Source organism: Hemiscyllium ocellatum, chromosome 3, assembly GCF_020745735.1.
Source record: "Hemiscyllium ocellatum isolate sHemOce1 chromosome 3, sHemOce1.pat.X.cur, whole genome shotgun sequence".
Taxonomy (NCBI): Eukaryota; Metazoa; Chordata; class Chondrichthyes; order Orectolobiformes; family Hemiscylliidae; genus Hemiscyllium; species Hemiscyllium ocellatum.
In genome coordinates this window covers 100937757-100956400 of record NC_083403.1, presented here as the reverse complement: position 1 = coordinate 100956400, position 18644 = coordinate 100937757, and the positions used below count along the sequence as shown (strand labels likewise).

The window sequence follows — 18644 nt, the reverse complement described above, 5'->3', positions numbered from 1 at the left end:
TCCAAAAGCTCCTGCATTGCCACTGCAGTTTTCAAATCTAATGCTGACCTGCTTTTGTGCTGTGATCTTGTGTGCTTCGCTCTGTCTAAGCATCCTATGATCTATATGTCCTCGTTTGCTATAAAACCAAAAGAACTACAGATGCTGTAAATCAGAAACAAAACAGAAGTTGCGATAAAAGCTCAGCAGGTCTGGCAGCACCTGTGAAGAGAAATCAAAGTTAACATTTCGAGTCGGGTGACCCTTCCTCAGAAATGCCTCAGCAGTGCCTGAGCTATTCCTGCAACTTCTGTTTTGTCCTTGTCTGTTATGCTCTGCCTGTACTGCTCATAAAACAAAACATTTCACTGTACTTAGGTACATGTGACAACAATAAATCAAATCATATCACGGTCAGCAACTTATAGGGTAAACAAATTAAGTAAAAGAGTACAGGGAAAAGCTGAATTAGTGATACAAACCCATGAGATTCCCTATTTTTGAAATTACTGCCTCAATAAATTGTGTTCTGAGATTCATCTTTAAAAAGGTTTTTTTTAAAAAAAGAGATTACTTAATCAAAGTTTGGCACTTCATTCACATCTTTAACTGAAACAAACATTTGTTTTATACCCCACATACCTTTTGCTGTTCAACTTGTTCCTTTATAGATTCAGTCTCAGTTGGCAATGTATCCCATGATGCTGCTCTTTTATCCATCGACTCCAACCATTCCTTCACCAAATTGGCTTCTTCCTGAATTTCCTGTCTCTGAGCCAGCATAGTTTCCAATTGATTCTCCTTGTCCTTCAGCAAGCCTCCCATCTTTTCATATTGATGATTCACATCTGCAATGTCCTGCTGGATAGCGATTAGCTCTGTAGCCAGGAAACATAGTTCATCATTAAGACCTGTCCTAACTCAACTACTCAGAATTATCAAGTGCATGCAAACACAAAAAGTGCATTCAGTCAAAAATTTGTCCTTCTGAGCTTTGTGACTTCTAACAAACTCAGAACAAGTCAGGTGTAATTTCCAAACTTACACCTAAAGTAGTCCCACTGAAGATTAAGAGCCATTACCCTAAATATGGTGGATATTATTTACATCCAGTTCCTGTTATAAGAGCTGAAAACAAACTCATCCAGATATAGTGTTGGCTTTTGAATATATTGCAGAAATTGCGTTCAATGAAGTGTGAAATTTCTAATATTATTTACTCTATTGCAAGCTGTGGTTTCAAAAGAGAAGCAAATAATTTAGATTTTAGCATTGAGGATTCTAATTGAAATAGTCTTGTGTTTAATGATTACTGTCAGTAATGGTTTCTATGGATGTGGTGTCAATATGGCTGCTTTAATCCTAGATGGTGGGGTCAAGCTTCTAAAATGTTGCTGGCCTGCACTTGCCCAGGCAAGTGGGGAGTATTCCATCACACTCCTGTGCTTTTTAGTTGTGGATCATGACACCTTTTGGTTGCAACCAATTTCTGTAAATGGAATGCAATTTGCATAAAATACTCTGATAAATAAGTATTCAAATTACCCTGAATTGCCTTTATCTCTTTTTTTTCATTTTTAAAATTTTTCTCTTCTAAAATGTCGTATGAAGGGGCAGGAAATGTTCTTGGGACAAATTAGCACAATAGCAGTAAATGTTCTTGGATTTAATAGCACATACTGAAATCAAATGCAAACTTTTTAAATTATGTCTTTTACAAACTGTAGCAACTGAATTGCAATACTATTTAAAATGATAAGGAAAGTTTTCAATTTTGAGTAGTTATGTTAGTTCAATGCAATGGAACCTGGCATTGTGAAACCTTCTGTCAAATTACTTAACTACCAGTGTATCTTAATTTGTTGGATGATGATGCATTTTCCTTTTTTTGGAATTGTAGCTTCATGAACCTTTGTTGTTTTCACCATGTGCTTCAACAATCTAGTTGGGCAGAAGTGCTCTTGAAGATACAAATATTTTGAGGTTTGATTTTACTTTATCTGGAATAATTGTTGAGAACCCATTTAGATCTTTTGTTCCGTATGATCTTAAAGTAATTGAAAGTCCTGGTTTCAGTGAGATTAAGATATAAATGGAGAAACAGCCATGATTCTGCATTGGGAGTAAAAGAGATAGAACTATTCATATTTGAAATCACAAAATCAATAGATTCCAAGTACAATTTGGAATTCATCACAGTCAAATAAATCAACACTTATGGTTGCAAACATTTTGAAAAGGCAGTACATAGCCAGACTGCAGAAAATAAAATCGCAACTGAACGAAAGTGCATGAAATTGGGATGGTTTCAAAGTTTATAGCTGTTCATAGCCATTTGCAAATGTAACCAGCACTTATTTGGACTCCTTGGGGCATTGATAGGTTTACCAACACAATTTCAGGGCTGTAAAGAAAACATTATGATATGTGAAAAATCATCCCAGGAGCACTTCAGTTATGTCCGGAAGCATTGTTTTAAAACAGTTATTTTCCTCTGGCATCACTTTGATCTTCCAAGCGATATTATAGGTGTTGGTCAATTGTATTTTCAAAGATGCCACACGAACTGTAAAATTTTTAAATGACACTACTGCCTCTTTCAACAGTGTTGCTTCAAAAGTCCAAATTTCTAGCATTTAAATCATCATATAGTATGAATGCAACAAAAAAAGCTTATTTTAAAGATTTTATTATTGTTTAAGTTGTTTGTGCATTCCACATGCATGGAGAATAAATGTTCCCATTACTGCATTTTCAATGAATTAGAAAAATCTCACAGAATGGAGGAAATACAGCACAGCTGAGTTGAGTTTTGTATATACACATGTATGCGCACATGAAGGTTGATCTTCAGGTGGTAAATACCCCTGTGCCAGCCTGCAAGGTGATGTCTGCTTTGGAGCTTCTAAAACCCCAATCACCATACCGACAAACTTCTGATGAAAGCTGATGTTGCTATTTGCATTGTCAGCTAAAATTTTCTACTTGTTATGATTGATGTTGAAACATGTCTATCTGTCTCTTTTGAATGGGAGTCATGAGCATTCTGCTGGATACTTTTGGCACCAACTAACTCCTCGTTCAGCATATCTTTGGGAAGCTGCCATTTTTCATTCTGTGCAAATGCACAAACCAGCAAAGCCTTCTTTGCTTGACTGGCCCTAGCAATTGCCTGGTATGTTTGCCCAAGAAAGGACTACTTTACTGGTGACATTATCTTCCATGTGATGCCAGAGATGCAATGCAGACACAGCGATGGCAGTCATTAAGTCTTTTTCTCCTGTAGGTGTTAACTTGTCCAGGTTTGACTGCCATATACAATGTGCTGATGACAGAGGCCTTTGAGATAAGCATCTCAGTCCTTTAGGTCAGCTTGTTGTCTCTCCTGGTCCATTTTAATGGTGGTTGCCTTTCCAGTGCATATGCTGAGCTCTTCATCAAAAAACAGATTGTAACTGTAGACCGAATTTTCTGACTGTTTCCAGCAGTGTTTATTTGAGTCTAATTGCAGGAGAAGACATAAACCCCCATCCCATGACCAGAGTTTGCTTGACACTAACGGTGAGGGAGAATGAGACCAAAGATCCAAAAGCTAGTCTTCTGTTTTGGGCAACAAGAGCAGCATAGAGTTTCTATGATTGGGACATACCAGATTTCAGCTGTCTTAGATTTCAGTCTTGATATGTAGAGGAGGATCCCACCTGATGGTGTATGGACGTACACTACTCCCTTATCAACAGGAAAAATATGGGTCAAGTGGATGAGCAATGAAGGTCAGAGTAGAGGAATAAGACCCTGCCTTATCCACTCAATCCCCAAATTGTTAGAAGGTGAGCTGATGTCAAACTGAATGGAATGAATGCATCATGAAAGGGCTTTATGGAGTTATGTAGGATAGCTGATTCTCCCAGGAGCCAGAGAAACTTCAACTGATAAGACAAAATACAAGGGGCAACCACATCTAAATTCCATTGTTTTAATTTCAAGGCAATAACTTATTTTAATGGGAACTCTGTATTTTCCTTCCTTTCTTCTTGTCTTTCTCAATCACAGCTCAAAAGATCATGGTTAGTTCTGCAGATCAATGAACTTTCCAGGATTATCTGGAAATATCTAGGAATTCCAGCATTTAGTTCTTTTCTTAAACACTTTTTTTTATTAGCTCTAAAAGGTATTAGGAAAGAGGGTAATGGTATAAATGCTGTTGCTCCAATAGGCAAGGTTCTACTGAGAAGAAACGATTCATTTGCTGACTGGCAGAGGGAGGTGGGCATCATGAGGATCGACAGGCAGTGGAGGGCACGTGGGAAGGTGGGGCATCATAGGGGTTGACGCTCACTGGTGTGGAATGTGACAATGTGGTCAGAGACAAACTGTCGTTTGATTATACGCCTAGAAATTTGTTTTTATTCTGAGTGCAATATGAGCATTTCTGTTAAGGCCAGCATTTGTTTCCTTCTGTATTGCCCTCAAACTGATTAGCTTTGTATGCCATTTGAAGAGCAATTAAGTGTAATCACATTACTGTGGATCTGAAGTTACATGTTCTCCATTAGACTAGTTTTTGATTCCAGATTTTATTAAATGCAAATTTCACCATCTACCATGGTGGAATTTGAATCCATGTCCCTAGAACATTAGCCTGACGCCCTGGGTACCAACTCTTAACAGGCAAGGCTGATGAAAACTCAGGGCATGGATAGGTACATGGGAATGGGATATTAAAGCCATTATAGAAACATGGCTAAGGGAGGGACAGGACTGGCAGCATAATATACGAGGGTACAGGTGCTTTTTAGGCAGGACAGAGGTGATGGAAAGAAAGGAGTGGGATTTGCATTTTTGATGAAGGCGAGTATTACAGCAGTAATCAGAGATGAAATAACTGAGGAATCATCCTCAGGCTTTGTGGGTGGAGTTAAGAAATAACAAGGGATGGTGACATTGGGGTTGTACTATAGCTCTCCGAATAGTGAATAGGAATTAGAGGAACAAATATGCAGGGAAACGGGGACCCTTGCAGGAGCAATATAGTAGGGGATTCTAATTTTCCTAACATAGACTGGTATTGCCATAGCATTAAGGGCTTAGATGGGTGGAATTTGTTAAGTGCATTCAGGAAAGTTTCCTCAAGCAGTGTCCTACTCGAGAAGGGGCAAAACTTGACATACTCTTGGGAAAGAGGGCAGGACAGGTGACTGAAGTGACAGTGGGGGAGCACTTTGGGACCATAGAGTCATAGAGATGTATAGCAGTCCCTTTGGTCCAACCCATGCATGCCAACCAGATATCTCAATCCAATCTAGTCCCACCTGCTGGCACACGGCCCATATCTCTACAAACCCTTCCTATTCATACACCCATCCAGAAGCCTCTTAAATGTTGCAATATTAGTCACTTCCTCTGGCAGCCCATTCCACACACACACATAACCCTCTACGTGAAAAAATTGTCCCTTGGGTCTCTATTACATCTTTTCCCCTCTCACCCTAAACCTATGCCCTCTAGCTCTGAGTTCCCCACCCCAGGGAAAAGACCTTATCTGTTTACCCTATCCATGCCCCTCATAAACCTCTATGAGGTCACCCCTCAGCCTCTGATACTCCAGGGAAAACAGCCCCAGCCTATTCAACCTCTTCCTATAGTTCAAATCCTCCAACCCCGGCAACATCATTGTAAATCTTTTCTGAACCCTTTCAAGTTTCACAACATCCTTCCAATAGGAAGAAAACCAGAATTGCAGCAATATTCCAAAACTGACCTAATCGATGTCTTGTACAGCCGCAACATGACCTCCCAATTCCTGATGAAGGGCTTATGCCCGAAACGTCGAATTTCCTATTCCTTGGATGCTGCCTGACCTGCTGTGCTTTAACCAGCAACACATTTTCAACTCCCAATTCCTGTACTCAATGTGCTGACCAAAAAAGGAAAGCATACCAAACGCTTTCTTCACTATCCTATCTACCTGCCACTCCACTTTCAAGGAGCTATGAACCTGCACTCCAAGGTCTCTATTCAGCAACACTCCCTAGCACCTTGCCATTAAGTGTATAAGCCCTGCTAAGATTTGCTTTTCCAAAATGCAGCACCTCGCATTTATCTAAACTAAACTTCATCTGCTACTCCTCAGCGCATTGGCTCATCTGATCAAAATCCCATTGTAATCCGAGGTAACTTTTTTCGCTGTCCACTACACCTCCAATTTTGGTGTCATCTGCAAACTTATTAACTACACCTGTTATGCTCATATCCAAAACATTTATGTCAATACAAAATGTAGAGGACCCAGCACTCTACTGGTGACAGGCCTCCAGTCTGAAAAACAACCCTCCATCACCACCCTCTGTCTTCTCCCTTTGAGCCAGTTCTGTATCCAAATGGCTAGTTCTCCCTGTATTTCATGAGATCTCACCTTGCAAACCAGTCTCCCATGGGGAACCTTGTTGAATGCCGCACTGAAGTCTGTATAGATCACTATCAATGATACAAATATCTCATCAAGAGGCCCAGCAATCATTTCCCTAGCTTCCCTCAGAGTTCTAGGGTACACCTGATCAGGTCCTGGGATTTATCCACTTCTTTGCGTTTCAAGACATCCAGCACTTCCACCTCTGTAATCTGGACATTTTGCAAGATGTCACCATCTATTTCCCTACATTTTATATCTTCCATGTCCTTTTCCACAGTAAGCACTGAGGCAAAATACTCGTTTATTATCTCCCCCATCTCCTGCAGCTCCACACAAAGGCCACCTTGCTGATCTTTGAGGGACCCTATCCTCTCCCTCATTACCCTTTTGTTCTTAATGTATTTGTAAAAACCCTCTGGATTCTCCTTAACTCCAATTGCCAAAGCTATCTCATGAACCCTTTTTGCCCTCCTGATTTCTCTCTTAACTATACTCCTACTGCCTTTATACTCTTCTAAGTATTCACTCGATTTATCCTGTCTATACCTGACATATGCTTCCTTCTTTATCTTAACCAAACCCTCAATTTCTTTCGTCATCCAGCATTCTTTATACCTACCAGCCTTTCGTTTCACCCTGACAGGAATATACTTTCGTTATCTCATTTCTGAAGGCTTCCCATGTTCTAAACGTCCATTTACCTGAAAACGTTTGCCCCAATCAGCTTTTGGAAGTTCCTGCCTAATACCGTCAAAATTGGCTCTTCTCCAATTTAAAATTTCAACTTTTAGATCTGGTATACCTTTTTCCATCACTATTTTAAAACGAATAGAATTATGGCCATTGGCCCCCAAATGTTCCCCTACTGATACCTCAGTCACTTGTCCTGCCTTATTTCCCAAGAATAGGTCAAGTTTTGCACCTTTTCGAGTAGGTACATCCACATACTGAATCAGAACATTTTCTTGTACGTGCTTAAAAATTCCTCTTCATCTAAACCCTTAACACTATGACAGTCCCAGTCCATGTTTGGAATATTAAAATCCCTTACCATAACCACCCTTTTATTTTGACACATAACTGAGATCTCATTACAAATTTGTTTCTCAATTTCTCTCTGATATTGGGGGGTTTATAATACAATCCCAATAATGGATTGTATTATAGACCCATCATCCCTTTCTTATTTCTCATTTCCACCCAAATAACTTCCTTGGATGTATTTCCAGGAATATCTTCCCTCGGCACAGCTGTAACGTTATCTCTTATCAAAAGCGCTACTCCCCCTCCTCTCTTGCCTCACTTCTTGTCCTTCCTGTAGGATTTGTATCCTGGAACATTAAGCTGCCAGTCCTATCCATCCCTGAGTCACGTTTCTGTAATTGCTATGATATCCCAGTCCCATGTTCCTAATCATGCCCTGAGTTCATCTGCTTTCCCTGTTAGCCCTTTTGCATTGAAATAACTGAAATTTAATTTATCAGTCCCACCTTGTCCCTGCCTGTCGTGACTGATTGACTCACTTCTTTTCTCAACTGTACCAGTCTCAGATCGATCTCTTTCCTCACTATCTCCCTGCATCCCACGCTCCCACCTTACTAGTTCAAATCCTCCCAAGCAGCTTCCTGCCAGTATTTTAGTCCCCTTCCAATTTAAGTGCAATCTATCCTTGTACAGGTCACTTCTACCCCAAAAGAGATTCCAATGACCCAAAAATGTGAATCCTTCTCCTGTACACCAGCTCCTCAGCCATACATTTTTCTGCTTTATCCTCCTATTCGTACCCTCACTAGCTCGTAGCACCAGGAGTAATCCAGTTATTACTACTCTCGAGGACCTCCTTTTTAAATTCCTGCCTAACTTTCTGTAATCTCCCTTCAGAATCTCAACCTTTTCACTTCCTATGACCAGTGACTATAGTTCTATTAATTTTAAGATAGTTATGGAGAGGTACAAAATTGATCCACAGGTTCAAGTGCTAAATTGGGGCAAGGCAACTCTTGATGGAATTAGACAGAAACTTGCAGGGATTGATTGGAGTAGTTTGTTTGCAGGTAAAAATGACCTCCAGCAAGTGGGAGGCCTTTAAAAGTGAGATAGTGAGAGTTCAAGGTCTTTATGTTCCTGTGAGGGTGAAAGGCAAAGTTGTCAGGAATAGGGAACACTGGATGACAAGAGATATTTAGCTGTTGACCAGAATAAAGGAGGAGGTATGGCACAGGTACAGGCAGCTGGGATCAAGGGAATCCCTGGAGGTATATAGGGGATACAGAGTTTACTGAAGAAGGAAATCAGGAGGGCAAAAAAGGGGCACGAGATAGTCTTGGCTGAGATGATTAGGGTGAATCTAAAGAGGTTCTTTAAGTATATTAAAGGAAAAAGAATAATTAGTGAGAGAAATAGACCCCTGAAGGACTAAAGTGAACATTCATATGTAGAACCGCAGGAGATGGGTGAGGTCCTCAATGAATATTTCTTCTCAGTGTTTCCCATGGAGAAAGACATGGAGACTTGAGAACTTGGGAAAGGTCATGCTCATGCCTTGGGGACAGTCCACAGCACTGCAGAAGAGGTGTTGGATGCATTGGAATTCATGAAGCTGGATAAATCTTCTGGTCCTGAACAAATATACCCAAGACCACTGCAGGAGGCAGGAGGCTGTGAGGGCCTTGGCTATATTTTTGCATCATTGTTTGCCAAGGGTGAGGCCCCAGGAGACTGGAGGGTAGCAAATTCTGTGTTTTTATTCAAGAAGAGCTGATAAGAATGAAGTTGGGTACTATAGACCGGTAAGCCTAACATCTGTGGTCGGTAAGTTACTTGAGAAGATTCTGATAAGATATACATACATTTGGAAAGACAGGGCTTGATTAGGAGTAGTCAGCATGGCTTGGTGCATGGGAGATTATGCTTCACAAATTTGTTAGAGTTCTTTGATGACGTGACCAGGAAGATTGACAAGGGCAAGGCGGTAGACATAGTCTATATGCATTTCAGTAAGGTCTTTGGTAATGTTCCACATGGTAGGCTGCTCTGGAAGGTTAGGTCACGTGGAATCCAGGGGGAGCTGCCAAATTAGATACGCAATAGGCTTGACGGTAGGAAGCAGAGGGTAATAGTGGAAGGATGCTTATCGGACTAGAGGCCTGTGACTAATGGAATGCCTCAGGGGTCAGTACTGGGCCCATTCCTGTTTGTTATCTATATGAATGATTTGGATGAGAATGTACAAAGCATGATTAGTAAGTTTGCAGATGGCACTAAAATAGGCATTATTGTGGACAGTGAGAAAGGTTCTCAGAACCTGCAGCAGAACCTTGGTCAGCTGGGGAAGTGGGTGAGAAATGGCAAAAGGAGTTTAATACAGATAAGTGTGAGGTCTTGCATTTTGGAAAGTCAAATTAAAGTCGGAGTTTCATGGTGAATGGTAAAGCCTTAAGGAGTGTCGTGGAACAGAGGGACCTTGGAGTTCAGGTGCATGGTTCTCTGAAAGTGGAGTCACAGGTAGACAGAGCAATGAAGAAAGCTTTTGGCACACTGGCCTTCATTAGTCAGGCACTGAGTTATAGACATTGGGAAGTTATGTTGCAGTTATACAGGACATTGGTGAGTCAGTTTTGGTCACCTTGCTACTGGAAGGATGTTACTAAACTGGAAATAGTGCAGGAGAAATTTACAAGGATGTTACCTGGACTGAAGGGTCTGAGTTATCGGGAGAGGTTGGACAAACTAGGACATTTTCCTTTTGTGCATAGGAGACTGAGGGGAGGAACTTATAGAAGTGTATCAGATTATGAGAGGCATGATTAGGGTGAATGCACTCAGTTCTTTTCCCAGAGTTGGGGAATCAAAGACTAGAGGGCATCAGTTTAAGGTTAGAGGGTTAAGAATAAAACGGAAGCTGATGGGAAACTTTTTCACACAGAGGGTGGTACACATATGGAATGAACTGCAGTTGAAGTGATAGAGATGGGTGAATTAACAACATTTAAAAGGTATTTGGACAAACACATGGATAGGAAAAGCTAGAAGGACATGGGCCAAATGCAGGGAAATGGTGTGAACATTGATAGACATTTTGGGCCAAAGGGCTTGTCTCCATGCTGTAGGACTCTATGACTCTTAAGACTCCAATGGCATTACTACTATATCAGCATCTAACAAATACAACCAAAGCTGGCAGCCTGAGGAAGATCTCCAAAACTGACCACAGTCAAGTATCACTTTCTAATAGTGACATCACAATCAAGAACACAGCTAGAAAGATGGGTTTCATGGCCCAAATGATAGAACAACTAATATCCAATTCAATGACACACATATCAACAGAGGAAAATTCAAACAATGATACAGAATTGAAGGGTATCATTCATCCCAACGTTCCAATGGAGTTTGGAAAGATGAAGTTCCAACTAACTTGTCATCAGTGGAGAAAACTGTTTAGTTGATTGCAGGCGACATTAACACTCTATTTCATGATATATGACCAACAAGACAATTCAGATAACCAGTTTCCCCCACAGCTTTCCTCTCGTAAGGACAGAAGAAATAGTTTTGTTGTGACTCTAAGAAAGTCACTCACCAATGTATGAATGACCTATGATATATGCATTAACTTACCTATTGCATCATTACCTCTGCAGAGAAATTAACCTCAAATCACGCATTAAAACTTCGAACTGATTAGCTGAGATGGCTGGATGACTAGCTTGCGATGCAGAATGATGCCAACAGTGTAGGCTCAATTCCTGCACTGGCTGAGGTTACCATCAAGGATCCTCCTTCTCAACCTCTCCCCTCACCTGAGGTGTGGTTAGCCTCAAGTTAAATCACCAGCAGTTGTCTCTCTAATCAGAGTAAGACTAAGACTTTATATAGCATCTCTATTTAAAATACCTACAGAAAAAATGAATTGATTTATTGACCTTGTTAACTCTGCTTCAAACTACAAAGAAAGGAAATGTAGATTTTTAAATTTATTAATTAGAGAAAGTCATGAGCTACAAATAATTGGAACACTTAGATTTTTCACATACATGTTTTTGGCCATATTAGCATATGATTTCATTCACTGTGTTAATTTTTAACACAAGAGAAATTGATATGATGTTGATATGAAACACGGGAAACATTTTGATCTTGTGATAATACAACTTATAAGGTTCAGATTCTTTGGAACTTTTTTTTAAAAGCAGTAATGCTCTCAGACAATCCATTTACACATTTCATTACAAGATCAGACTGTAGTCAATTGTGAAACTTGAAAGCTTACCTTTGGAATCGCAGATAGCAGAGACTGCTCCCCCACCATTCACCACTTGTGTACCTACATATCAACATATTGGGTAAATAAGACCTTGTTATTAGCATCAAACACAAGGTCAGCACTCATATAAAGTTCTCTCCAAACTGTTAAAGACAAACCAAACTCAACAAAAGACTTAGAACAATTAGATTCTTTGCAAAAAGCCTTCTCAGAATATTTTCGCTGCATTGTTTTAAGCAGAAGACTTCAAGTTAAAGTTGTTGCTCTAACTGAATGCCAGGTGATACTAAAGCATAGCTGATTTGTATCTAATTCTACTTTCAAGCCTTTGTTCTGGACTTCTTAATGCCTCACAGTCACCTCAGCTTCAACAGTTTTTTGAAGCCCAAGTTTGGGGACATCCTCTTCCCTTTGTAAGGAAGTGCATCCTAACAGCGCCTGTAGTTTTAATTTTAAGAGTATGTAATCTTTCTTCTGCACTGCTCCATGAGAAGAAGTTATTTTTCTCTTTCTACTTAATCAATTCCTGTAATGATTTTGAATACCTCAATTAGATCATCCGATAATCTTCCACACTTGAGGGAATTCAAGCCAAGTCAATGCAACTGCTTCTTATGATTTTATCCATTAGGCCAAGGTATCATTTTCCTGCGTCAATATCACTTCCAGGACCTATATGTCCTTCCTGGTGAGTGGCGCCGAAAACTGACTGTGGTACTCTAAATGGATGCATTTTAAACTGGTTAAAGCCTTCCTTCAAATTAGGCTTTATGGATTCTATTTTAACATTATGTTATTCCAGCCAAGCACCTCAAGGTTATCGAGGTCCACATTGTGAATTCAGAAAGAAGCCTTTAAGAAATTCTCCAACACATGACAAATTTCACACATGTTCAACATTCACAGTTGTTGAAATTCAATTGTCTTACACAGCAACAATTGTGCTCATCAATTGCAAGCCATTTAGGCCTACAGGGCTTTCTCTTTTGACTCTTTGCTCCACTATATCCCTTACTCCCAGCATCCAATATAATAATGGATTTCATCTAGTAACACACGTACCATTCATTTGACTGGTTTACCAGGCAACTCATTCTATAATCCTACCATCTTTTGGGTGAAACAGTTCTGTTGGATGTCTCCCATTGTGCATGCTGGGGTTGTACAATCTTTGGAGCCATTTCTGCAGAAACTCCCAATTTAAATTAGTTTAATAAAACTAGGGCCTCATTGCTTATTTTAAACTTCTTCACCTTAACAGCATAGCTAGAAAGGATAGCCACCTATGAAAATAGCACCCAGTGTATTCTCCTGATAACATTGTAACAGCAGCAAGCTAGCTGTTTGTCAGTTTGCACAAAGGAGAATTCCACAGGAAGTACAGTACTGATTATGAAGCCTTGAACAGGGTGAATTATAAAAACATATATAAAACCCTGGCAAATTTGGGGCAGCACAGTGGCACAGTGGTTAGCACTGCTACCTCACAGGGCCAGAGACCCGGGTTCAGTTCCCGATTCAGTCGACTTGACTGTGTGGAGTTTGCACGTTCTCCCCGTGTCTGCGTGGGTTTCCTCCGGGTGCTCCGGTTTCCTCCCACAGTCCAAAGATGTGCAGGTTAGGTGAATTGGCCATGCTAAATTGCCCGTAGTGCTAGATAAAAGGGGTAAATGTAGGAGAATGGGTGGGTTGCGCTTCGGCAGGTCGGTGTGGACTTGTTGGGCCGAAGGGCCTGTTTCCACACTGTATGTAATCTAATTAAGGTTTTATTTTTCTTGCTACATCACAAGGATATTTGTATTACAGTAATGCACTGTTTAATTAAAATCTTCAAACACTTCATTTGAAACTGAATTACAGCAGTTCATTAAACCATAGATCCATGAAATGAATATGCCAAATAAAATATGCTTAATAGCTGCACTGGATTGTAGAAACATAGGGAATTCTGTCTGGAAACATTATTCAGTTAAATATATGGGTTCAGTGATAGACAGATAGTAGAACACAGGCCCAATTGGAAATAGTGCCAATACATGGCATTCCCTCAAATGAGCTGTTGTGGCAAGAATCCATTCACTACACTTCATACATCACTGACTGAAGGTTGTCAAAATCACCTTGTTTGCAATTTGCTGGCCTGGGATACAAAATAAAACTGTAATCAGATTGAAAATTCTAAAAAATGATCTTTATTCCAGTCATCAATCACTGTTGTAGCTATTAAACAATTGAAGTATTTTAAAAAGGGAATTGAGCTGATTAAAGCATCTGTCAGGACAATGCATGCAACCTTCAGCCGTGATAGTTTACCTGATTTGAATATTGTCCTTGAATAGGCTGGAGAAGTCAGTGTATTGATTAGGTGACACAAAGTTGACCCTTTCTGATTAACTTCCACAAGTTCGGAAGCTTTCGAAGACCACTCATTGAGCATGCCCTAAGTAAGCAAAATGAAAAATTGTATTTAAGTTGAATGTTGAATGAATGGTGTAATTTCTGAATGTAAGAAGAGCAAAAATGAATAGTAGAAAAAAACTGTCCCATCGTAGAGCACACAGGATGAGTTCATTCAGCCCATCAAGCCTCAGTCAGGTCTGAGAAAGACCTATCTAAGCAATCGCACTCCTTGACTCTCTCCCATAACCATGCAAATGTTTACCTTTATAAACATATAGAAATATATATTAACATATATACAGACATGATTCTTATTTCAAAGTCACTCTTGTATTTGCTTCCAGTTACCATGTCATTTTCACAATGGTCACACACATTTGCAATGAAAGAAAAGCAAAAATGAACATGCTTAACTCTATATTGTCTGTTCTGCTTCACATTCACTAGTTCACCTCTAAGATGGCCAGAGTATTTTTTACAGGATAATAATGGAACATGCACATGTCACACCAACTAGCCTGAGACAGAATATCAAATTCAGCTCAACTACATTGCTGCCCCCACTCTCCCACGGCGATTCTTCCATGCTAGAAAATGCACTGGGCACAAACAATCAAATGTGAACACAGAAACTCCCTCAACTGCACCATTATATTTTTAAAAGTACAAGCAAGAATATCCAGTATACCCAGTGATTCTGACCCGTTCCTAAAGAACTGCTAGAGTAAATTTTTCACCTAGGGCCTCTTGCACATTCTTGACTTGCATTATGTAACTGGTGCTAGTTATCTTCAGTCATCTTGATCCAAGATCTAAACATCCTCACTCGATTTTCTCATTTAAGATCCTCTTAAAGCCTACGTCTTGGTTCAAGCTTTTCAGTCACTTGTTTTAATATCACCTTGAGTGGCTCAGTGTTAAATTGTGTTTGACATACGCCTGTGAAGTGTCTTGGACCCTTTTACTGCATTAAAATGTGCTATATCAGTACAAATTACTGCTGCTTTATTAATCGGATAAATACAAACTTATACAACTTTTTTCAGCATGAAGCTAAAGTATTGAGCTTGCTGTTTCCAGGGAATTTTGCATTATTCCAATCTAAAGCATCAACTGGAGTTAAATGGAAGCTTATTTCACAAAGTGTAATCTAGGACACAAGCACTTAAAATAATCATTTACCGAGCTGAACTAATACAAGAGTGAGCAGAGAAAGATTAAATAAGTAGTTATTTAAGCTACTGAACAACAGAGATACAATACATAAAGTATCTAAGGGTAAGAGTTGTCCTCAGAGACTTTTGACTGCTTTACTCAATTGATTAATGATTCATTGCGAAAGGAACAAAGCACACGGTATTCAGCAGCTTAGGATTTCTCACCTGAATACTGGACAAATGCTTCTGAAGAGCCTCTGTATTTAGACTTGGGTCTACAATTGGAATCCTTGTGTTCATTCCCTCCGCCCACTTATTGAACGACATCAGCAGTGCTTTAAATTGATCTGTCTGAAGCTGGCAACAAAATAATTCTTCCTCTCTGCAAATCAAAAACAAAAGGAAAGTGAGTGAACAGCAAGAGAAAGTTGAAATAAGCCACAGCTTTTGGAACCATTGCGTTCTCACGTCCGTTTGGACGTAAGAAAAGAAGGTTGCAGTGTCCCTTGAACCAATGAAATCCTTGAGTCACAAAACCAGGAACCAGATAAATCTTTAAAGACTACACACAACAGTATTTCTGACTGGTTTAAACTAACAACATCCAACTAAAAAATTGCTCACTATGCAACACCTTTGAAAATTAGTCATAATTGTAGTTCGACCACAGCATCAATTCATTGGAGATCCTCTTGCCTATCAGCTTGCCCACTAAGCCTTGAACAATAGCAATACCATGATCACTCATAATCCGCTAGCTGTTGATCCCAATGGGAGCATGGATGTGAATAGTGTGGTCAGGGAGGTGCAATCAGTGAAGGACTGGATCTCAGCGTTCATGGATTGGACTTGCACCCAAAGTAAGCAGACATTTGGGTGCAAATGAATTGGAGATGTGCATACTAGGGTCAATACATGAACTGGAATGGAGGGTAACTGTACAAAAAATGAGTACTTAGACATGTTTGGGGGTGGGCACTAAGGAGATTCACTTGCTTTCATGAGACAGAGGCATCGCTTACAAAGCCAGCACTCATTGCCCATTCTGAACTGAGTGGCTTTCAATTTCCATTTTGAAGGGCAGTTAAAAACTCAACCATGTTGTTGTGGATCAGGAGTCACCTGTCGGTCAGACCTGGTAAGGGTCCCAGACTTTCTTCTAAAAAAGGCAATAGTGAAACAGATGAGCTTTTAGGACAATCAATAACAGTTTCATGGTCACCATTACTATGACATGTTTTTAGTTCCAGATTTATTGATTGGCTTTGAACTCCACAAGTTGACATGCTGAAATTTGGACTCATGTCTCCAAGGAATTAGCATGGACCACTGGGTTGTTCATCCATTGACATTTCCACCAAGTCACCTTTCCCCTTCTGATATACAGGAGCAGACTGAAAAGTATAGAGGTGCAGGATGTCAAGGTTAAGCTCCTGTTCCATTCTTCACCATCCAGATTTCCAGAATACAACAATGCGTGCGTGATGGATACATTCAGGGACAAACACTCCCAGTCCAAGGTAGACACATGATTATTTCAACAGCTCTAAAACAGTCCTGATTGAACCCCAGATTTCCATGGAAGAAGATAAGCACCAGTGAGACAGAGAAACAAGAGAAGTAACAAGAGAGTGGGCGGCACGGTGGTACAGTGGTTAGCACTGCTGCCTCACAGCAGCAGAGACACGGGTTCAATTCCCGCCTTAGGCAACTCTCTCTGTGGAGTTTGCACATTCTCCCCGTGCCTGTGTGGGTTTCCTCCGGGTGCTTCGGTTTCCTCCCACAATCCAAAAATGTGCAGGTTAGGTGAAATGGCCATGCTAAATTGCCCATTGTGTTAGGTGAAGGAGTAAATGTAGGAGTATGGGTCTGGGTGGTATACGCTTTGGGTCGGTGTGGACTTGGACAACATGTACAATAGAACAGAAACATTGACTTGAATATTTAAAATGGGAAAAGCATTGCACACAGTATAAGGAACAAGTTGAAATACTTGAGTAGTGGAACTAAGATATTGAGATAACAAAGATGAACATATAAAGACAAATTGGAAGGGGAGTGTGTCAGCGAAATGGCCAAAGACAGGGGCAGAAAGGGCAAGTGTGAGAATCAGATGTATGAGAAAATGTGAAACTGAACATAAATGAGAGGGATGGTCAGAGATAGAGGCAAGAAAATTCAGAAAGAAGAAGACGACAATGAAAGTGACAATGACACATATAGAGTGGAAGGGAGTCTCACATAACAATGTCAGGATGAGGGGATAGTGTGAGACCACATAGTGAACATGTGGGATGGGAGAACCGAGAGAACAGACACCCCAGGGTCTAAAATTAAACCAGATCCAAGGATCCAAGATCTAGCTTGTGGTGAACTCCAGCCTTTTCTGCTGTTTATGTTGGACTGAAGGGCCATAGAGGTTCAGCAAAAATAACAAGAAATACAAAAAAAGGCCACAGTCATAGGTAGAGTTTAGGAAGGGTAATGGGACTGGTTACAGACTGTGTAAAATCCTTAAGAGGGTTAGATCTGAGGAGGAGAATTGTAAATCAGAGCTGTTGGGAGATTGGAAGATGTGTAGGGCAGGGAGTAAGGCCAGGGATTATAAATAATGATAGATATTGAGAGATTTTTTTCAGAACTCACTAAGTTACCACTGGGTTTCTGCAGATTTGTTCTTTGATCAGACACATTCAACAGATTACATTTGTGAAAATAAAATACCAGCATCATTCACTGACTCAGTGACAATGAGAAAAAAAAAGTCATGGTGGAAATGTAGATAAACTGTCAACTCTAAGAAGTAAATGTTTGCTGCTCACCTTTTCTTGGTAGCCTCTCCCAGCTCTTGAAAATGCTTTGACAGAGCATTGACACTGTTGAGGATCCGCGTCCGTTCTTTATCTGTAGCGCATCCCCCCAGCTCTTCAGCCAACTGATTTAATGTGTTGAGATCTTTACTCTGGTCCAAGAGTTCAGCCTTCATTTCCTGCAACAAAGGGGCCACAATTATAATTAATACTAGTGTCAAATAAACAGCACAGCTCAGCTAAATCACTAAACAGACACCACAATATCAGCAGTCTTGGCGTTGACCCGAACTGCTGGTTATAAACTGATGGATAAGAAAGCAAGGTAAGTTAGGTAACCAACAGCTTTTTTTAAAAGAAAAAGACACAGACAGAGGTCCACATTTTGCTAGTGCCTCACTTAACTGTAATCTAGTAGCAATCACAGAATCCGCACAGTGTGGAAGCAGACAATTCAGTCCATCAAATCCACACCGACCCTCTGAAGACCAGCCCACACAGACTCATCCCCTACCCTGTAACCTCGCACTTTCCAATGGCTAATCCATCTGGCCTGCACTCACTGGACACTATGGGCCATTTCCCATAGCGAAACCACCTAACCTGCATATCATTGGACT

At 40.3% G+C, this 18644-nt stretch overlaps 1 protein-coding gene across 12 annotated transcripts in view; it reads right to left on the bottom strand.

Moving 5' to 3' along the window:
* dst (dystonin) overlaps positions 1-18644 on the bottom strand; it is a 624072-nt gene that overhangs the window by 191659 nt on the left and 413769 nt on the right. For all 12 annotated transcript variants that reach the window (XM_060852081.1, XM_060852129.1, XM_060852093.1 and 9 more), the window contains 5 exons: positions 18037-18203; positions 15440-15596; positions 13971-14097; positions 11664-11717; positions 622-857 (listed from right to left, as the gene is read on the bottom strand). In XM_060852081.1, coding sequence (XP_060708064.1) covers positions 622-857; positions 11664-11717; positions 13971-14097; positions 15440-15596; positions 18037-18203 — 741 coding nt within the window. The remainder of the gene's footprint in view (positions 1-621; positions 858-11663; positions 11718-13970; positions 14098-15439; positions 15597-18036; positions 18204-18644) is intronic.